The following is a 6,779-nucleotide window of genomic DNA, read 5'->3' as shown; positions in this document are numbered from 1 at the left end:
TTGAAATAGCTAAAAGAGCAACACTTCAATTTCTTGAGAAGTTCAAGACTCCTGTGGTGATGGGTGATGAACCCGATAAAGAGATACTGAAGATGGTAGCAAGAACAACATTAAGGACAAAGGTTTGCTTCAGCCGCTACATTTCTGAGTTACATTTGGGACTCTTTGATTGTGTTCTTACATGTTACATCCCTCTTTCTTCATATTCAGCTATATGAGGCCTTGGCAGATCAACTAACTGACATTGTAGTAAATTCTGTAAGTGCTTTAATTCTTGGTCATAATTTCTTCCATGTTTTAGTATCAGAGGTGGACTTATATTTGGCATTACGTTACTTATAAATCTTCTTTATTCAGATGTAAAATTATCAGTTTCTTTTTGTTTCAAAGCATCATTTTTTTGCTGCTGCAGGTGCTCTGCATTCGCAAGCCTGAGGAGCCTATAGATCTTTTCATGGTTGAGATAATGCACATGCGCCACAAGTTTGATGTGGACACTCGTCTGGTATGTTAATTTCATAACTGGAGCTCTGATTAGATCCTGAAGTTTCCATTCACTAGATTCCTTTTGTGTGTTTACTTTTGGATTTACCTAATTAACAGTGGTTGATCAAATGCTGAAATTTGAGATGTGGTTGTATTAGAGAAATTACTTCTGTAGTTTGCGTGTCCTATCTATCAGGAATTCTTGTTTCTTATCCTAAGAAAACATGTGGTCCTTGAGGATTTTCCTGGTAATATGCTGGGTTTTGGGCATTGACATGCATGTCTACCTGCTGGATCATGTGCACTTGTGGTGTTGCCTAATGATGTATGAATCTCTGTGTCTTAGGCATACATACTCATCTTCTTGCTGCTGTTTCTAGGTTGAGGGTCTTGTTCTTGACCATGGTTCAAGGCATCCGGATATGAAACGTCGAGCAGAGAATTGTTATATTTTGACTTGTAATGTATCACTGGAGTATGAGAAGAGGTATCGTTTTCTGAAATTTTCTACTAACTTGTGGTTGATTACTTCTGTACTCTTAATATGTCTGAGCTGTAGGACTGACTTTATTTTGGCCAGTGAAATAAATGCAGGATTTTTTTACTCAAATGCAGAACAGAGAGAAGCAATGGTTGCAGCAGAGAGGAGGTCTGTTGATGAGAAAGTGCAGAAGATTATTGATTTAAAGAACAAGGTAGTGGGTTTGAGGGCGCTATGAAGCATTCTTAATGGCAGCGTTAATAATACTTAAGGTTATTTCAAAGATAATAATACTTAAGGTTATTTCCAGGTGTGTGCTGGCAATGAAAACAATTTTGTTGTTATTAATCAGAAAGGAATTGATCCTCCATCATTGGATCTTCTTGCACGAGCTGGAGTAAGTTGCCATTACTTTTATAGACCCCGTCATTGGGACACTTTTCACATACTGCATTAAATATTATACTGATATACTGTGCTCTATTTTAGTGGAATCTGGTTGTGGTGGCACTTTGAGTTAACGTACTCTAGTGCTTCATATTCATTTCTGCAACCATTATTCCTGATACTTAGTTCAATTGAATTGATCTGTCTGTTCATTAGTTTTATTAACAGTGCCACCCCCCACCTACCAAACCCCCCAAACAAGGAAGAAAGAGGAAAATGGGTCTTGCCAAATGGCATCTTTGAAAGGAGAACTTTGTACTGCTAATGTCACTACAGATCTCCCTGACTTCATGTAGCAATGGAGTTTACTAGTTTGTTATATCATGAATGTGATTTGGTTATGCTCGTGGAATAACATCATATTGGGTGTCTTTAATACAGTTGAAAGGTCATCTGGTTCTCTGTTAAATCATTTAAAAGTATTGGGGAATTTTGATTTTCTTGATATTCTTTTTTCACTGGAATCTGTATTTTTACCATCTCTTAGAATTTTGTTATTACTGTTATCTGCATTGCTGGATTTATATTCATATGTTGTTTTATGATTGTGTGGGATCTATTTCTACTTTGCTCTTTTTGATTTTTGCAATATTTTTTAGATTGTTGCCCTGCGAAGGGCGAAGAGGAGAAACATGGAGAGATTGGTTTTGGCTTGTGGTGGAGAGGCTGTCAATTCAGTTGACGACCTTACGCCAGAGTGCCTTGGTTGGGCCGGACTGGTCTACGAGCATGTACTTGGAGAAGAGAAGTATACATTTGTGGAAAATGTAAAAAATCCTCACTCATGTACAATCCTCATTAAAGGTACTTTTATTTGCTCACCTAAGTGCTTTATCAGTTACCACTTGTGTATCTCCAGATGATTATTCCTGTTTTCTGACAGTATACTTTGTCCTCTTGGTGTTGTTTGTGCTGTTATGGTTCTATCATCCAACAATCTGGTTAGTGGTATTTGATTGACTGATTTTGTTCCAGTAATGCAACCTATAAGTTTTTTGCAGGACCAAATGATCACACCATTGCTCAGATTAAGGATGCAGTTCGTGATGGTTTGAGGGCTGTGAAGAATACCATTGAAGATGAAGCTGTTGTACTTGTGAGTTATTACATATTTCTAGTTTTTTGTGATTTTTCAGTTATTTCTGTTGTTCTATTCAATAATCTTACTAGTTGACAAGTGAATGCTGAAGTTCAGTTAGTGAGTTGACATAATTTAAGTATTTAACAGGTTTCCTGTGCCCTTAATGTGTTTGAAATGTTGATTCATGCATGTGCGAGCAAAATATCTGTTTTGCTTGTGTAACTTGTATATCCTCACCGTTCTCAGAATGCAAGGATAATCTGAATTTGAGGATCTCCATTTTTTTGAATGTATGAAGAAAACCAGAGTCAGCCTATGTTTTGTTGAACTTCCATTTAGTCGAATATAGCCTTTTAATTTGCGGTGGCATCATGTCTGTTTATATCTTTGCTTTTGTATCTTATGAATGGAAACCTGACAACAGGTTAAATTATTGATATCATGTAGATCTTAAGGATATAGCTGTTGACTTGAGTCTCTTTCACTCAGTGAGTTCATTTCTGCAAATCACAGGGTGCAGGGGCTTTTGAGGTGGCAGCCAGACAATACCTGGTTAATGAAGTGAAGAAAACTGTTCAAGGGGTCTGTATGTTCTCTCTCTGTCTATGTGGATCTCTGTGATTGCACATTATTCTACTTGGAACTTTCTTAGAATGCTTGTTTATGTTCCTCTTCGGGTTGAGGACTGTGCATTAGAGTAGGATATTATAAACATTCATTTTATTCTCTTGGATTTGGTCTGATGTTGGTGAACTTCCAATAGCGTGCTCAACTTGGTGTAGAGGCTTTTGCTGATGCCCTTCTTGTGGTCCCAAAGATACTTGCTGAAAACTCCGGCCTTGACACTCAGGACGTGATTATTGAACTTGCGGTAATTTATATATTATATCCAAGTACCATATTTCAAGGGACCAGATTGATAATATTCATCATTATCATGTTGTGCAAGACTGATCAATATAATTCATCATTAGCATGTCATATAAAATTGAGTTGTTCATTTCAGGGAGAGCATGACAAGGGGAATGTGGTTGGGCTTAATCTACACACTGGAGAACCTATTGACCCTCAAATGGAGGGCATCTTTGACAATTACTCTGTCAAGCGTCAGATCATAAACTCGGGGTATGTCCGAGGTCTTACTGTTTTGCATGCTCTAATACATGTGCTTTAGACATTTTCTCCCCCAAAATAGTCGATAACCCATTTCTCCTTGAGAGAATCAGAATATTTGCCATTGTCGTGTAGCTTTCATTGAGCTCGTTAATTTCACTGTCATCCCCTGTTTCCTGAGAAGAATCATTCTCTCTTGTGCAGCCCTGTGATTGCATCTCAGCTGCTACTTGTGGATGAGGTTATTCGTGCTGGTCGTAATATGCGGAAACCAAATTAGTCTGCTGGCCCACTTTTCACTTGTGCTCTAGTTTTCTCTAAGATGGTAAATTTGGTGAGGAGGGAGGGTCATGGTTCGTAATGATTTGCCTAAGATCTAGACAATCATTGTGCCCCACAAATTTTGATTTAGCTCTTGAATGTTTGCTGGTTGTGTACTTTGCTTGAAATTATTTTCAGTATGATGCAATTGCAGAACCTGCGTAAGTTGTTTGAAGCTAGGATACCTGATTATGGTGATCAGATATGAATTGTTTCGCCGCAGTGAAATTCACCATCTTTTTAACTGTTTACTATACGATCAATGTTGTACAGTTAGACTTGGTTCCAAAGACATTTGGTTCAGAAAATGATTTGTTAGTGTTTCCTCTTTATCTGTTCTCTCTTATATCTTTTGTTGGAAGACGGCCATCAAATTCACTTGGGAGCCACCTCTGAATATTTTGCACAAGTTAAACAAACGTTTGTGTTTAAGATTTCAGAAAAAAACTGTCCCAACAAGCAATGCATCTTTACAGTGTTTTGCTATATAGAACTTGAACAATCCAGGCATTGTTTGTACTTATTAAATCAAGACTCGAATGATTTACAACATCTTGTAAATTTCAATCACTTGTTATTTGAAATAATTACTTTCAGATCTGTCAATAGTGGCCCTTCTTGCTTAGACGTCTATAAGATGCAATTCGGCCTCCTCGTTGTATAACTAATTACGTAAGAACCGATTTCCAAATAATTGAATTTTAGCGGAAGGGAATTCATAATTTTATAATTGATTGATATAAATGTAAATTGCGGAGAGTTTGGTCCTACCTTAAGACAGATGCTGGCAGCATGCTCAACACATGCAACTCGGATGTGAATAACGTGTAAGAATTTGGCCTTAGAAGGGAAACAAAAGCTAAAAACGGCTACTGATATCCGATAGGCTGAGGAGGAAAAGGAGGGATCCGTTCCAGAAGTAGCTTCCGTCTTATTAGTTAGTGGTGAAACAATAGCTTACATTAAATCCATGCTATTCATCTCCCTCTCTCTCTCTCTCTCTCCCTCTCTCTCCCTCCTCTTGGACGTATTCACTTTTCTCCTTGCTTCTTCCTTTCTCCCATGCTTGTACAAATTACAAGCAACAAACGTAGATAATAAATACACAAAGAAAGTATCATTTGAAGGGGGAAAAAACATACTTCTCTAGAAATCACCAAAATCAATTGAAAAAAAATCCTACCCATATTACAAAATAAATAGGGCCTAAATGCTAGTGCGGTTTTAGTATAAATTTAAAATTATGATTTATTTAATAAATTATAATAAATAATTCAATTCAATTTTATTCGGGTAGTTTGGGTGGTTTTTGGAAAAAATTTTTACCACTCCTACCCCGTAATACCTAAACTCACTAATTGAAACTAAATTAGTTGAAATTAATATAAATTAATTTAGTTAAAACTTGTAAATTAGTTGAGAGTAATTTTTTAAATTAATTAAATTATTTTAGTTAAAACTTGTAAATTTAAAAGTAATTAAATTGTTTCCCTCAAAAATTAAAAATAAAAACTAATGTATCTTCATCTGTCATTAATGTAAATGGGCTTTTGAAAAAAGTGGTCCTGATTGTGAATTATGATGGGCTAAATGAATATGGGAGTTCATTTAGTGACCCGACCCATTAACATTTATGTTGGGCTTTTTCTGTAAGCCCATACCAGATATCCGAACCGAACACCCGATCCGCACCACCAATCCAGCACTTCGGGTTGCGAAGTCGGGTCGCCCAATTAATCCTTTGTTTGACGGTCCAGATCTTTTCACATAACAATCTCTTCATCTCAGCCGTGATTGAGCTAGGGTTTTCCTGGTAGCAAGCAATAAAACCCTCGCTTTTCCGCCCAACTTATTCTCACTCTCTTGCAACCCCTGCATATTCAGGTAGTGCCCTCCGGCGCCGAAGCTGTGGTTGCTCTTGTCCGCACAGCTAGATTCCATTCGTTTCTCTCCCATCAAGGTACTCTTTCTCACATCGTATCTCGAATTCTTTTCATCTGGGTTTGCTTTGTTTTCGTTGTCAAGTTATGAAAAATCAGTGAATTTGAGTTAATAATGGCCCATTCATGAGAAATTTGAACTGGAGTTGATGTGGTTCTTGCTTTGGTGTTACTTTATTATTTGGGAACGACTTGGTACTGATTTTGTATTGTATTTTTGACGCTTCATTATCGAATTTTATTTGTGTCTGTGTCTATTGCATCTTTTGGTATATATTTATGTGTACGGGTATGTTGCGGGTAGTAATTAGATTTTTTGTGATAAATGTTGGCCTTCATTGCTACGGGATAGGAATCTTACACCATGACTATGTGTGAAACTACGGCTCAGATAGGATAATAGTGCTTCCGTCTTTCCTTCTTTTTTTTTTTGTTTAAACTTCAATAGCTATTCCGACGTCAAGAAGCTTGGGATGCTGAGCTGTTTATTGACTAATTTTTGGCTGAAGGACACATGAGTATGTCTCGATAAAAAACTTGGCTAATTTGGGAAGATGAGCTGACTTTCTGGTGGGCGTCCAGGAGTAGCTCAAACGGCTAGTAAAGTTCAACAAAACTTATCTTAACCACCAATAGCGGTGAATGTAACTTCTTGTGTCGGAAAAGGGAGATGTGATTTTATTGATGTGGAATCTATGGAGTGGTAACTTTATTTGTTAGTTTCTGTGAATGAAACAGATGAAAGTATTTTCTTCTTTTGTTTCCATTGGGCTCATGTTATCTATGATTACCAAGTTCTGCTATTTGAACCATACAATTTGATATTTTGCATGGAGTTGATTTTGTGATTGCATATCTTTGTCCTCGCAGTTGCAAGATGTATACCGCGTTGCAAAAGATTCACAAGGAC

At 37.1% G+C, this 6,779-nt stretch overlaps 2 protein-coding genes across 2 annotated transcripts in view; both read left to right on the top strand.

The window, feature by feature from the left end:
- LOC105176159 (T-complex protein 1 subunit zeta 1-like) overlaps nt 1–4,261 on the top strand; it is a 6,651-nt gene extending 2,390 nt beyond the window's left edge. The window contains 12 exon segments of the mRNA XM_011098880.2: nt 1–122; nt 211–258; nt 413–505; nt 867–973; nt 1,067–1,181; nt 1,278–1,364; nt 2,014–2,218; nt 2,416–2,510; nt 3,009–3,077; nt 3,259–3,366; nt 3,502–3,620; nt 3,813–4,261. The exon segment at nt 1–122 is cut by the window's left edge and continues 29 nt beyond it. Of these exon segments, the coding sequence (XP_011097182.1) occupies nt 1–122; nt 211–258; nt 413–505; nt 867–973; nt 1,067–1,181; nt 1,278–1,364; nt 2,014–2,218; nt 2,416–2,510; nt 3,009–3,077; nt 3,259–3,366; nt 3,502–3,620; nt 3,813–3,888 (1,244 nt within the window). The 3' untranslated portion in view covers nt 3,889–4,261.
- Nucleotides 5,765–6,779, top strand: part of LOC105176158 (40S ribosomal protein S7) — a gene marked incomplete in the record, with an annotated part of 2,368 nt that continues 1,353 nt past the window's right edge. The window contains 1 exon segment of the mRNA XM_011098879.2: nt 5,765–5,889.

The sequence above is a fragment of the Sesamum indicum genome, linkage group LG13 (genome assembly GCF_000512975.1).
Source record: "Sesamum indicum cultivar Zhongzhi No. 13 linkage group LG13, S_indicum_v1.0, whole genome shotgun sequence".
NCBI lineage: Eukaryota > Viridiplantae > Streptophyta > Magnoliopsida > Lamiales > Pedaliaceae > Sesamum > Sesamum indicum.
The sequence above is the reverse complement of the archived record's forward strand: the minus strand, read 5'-3'. Positions and strand labels throughout refer to the sequence as shown.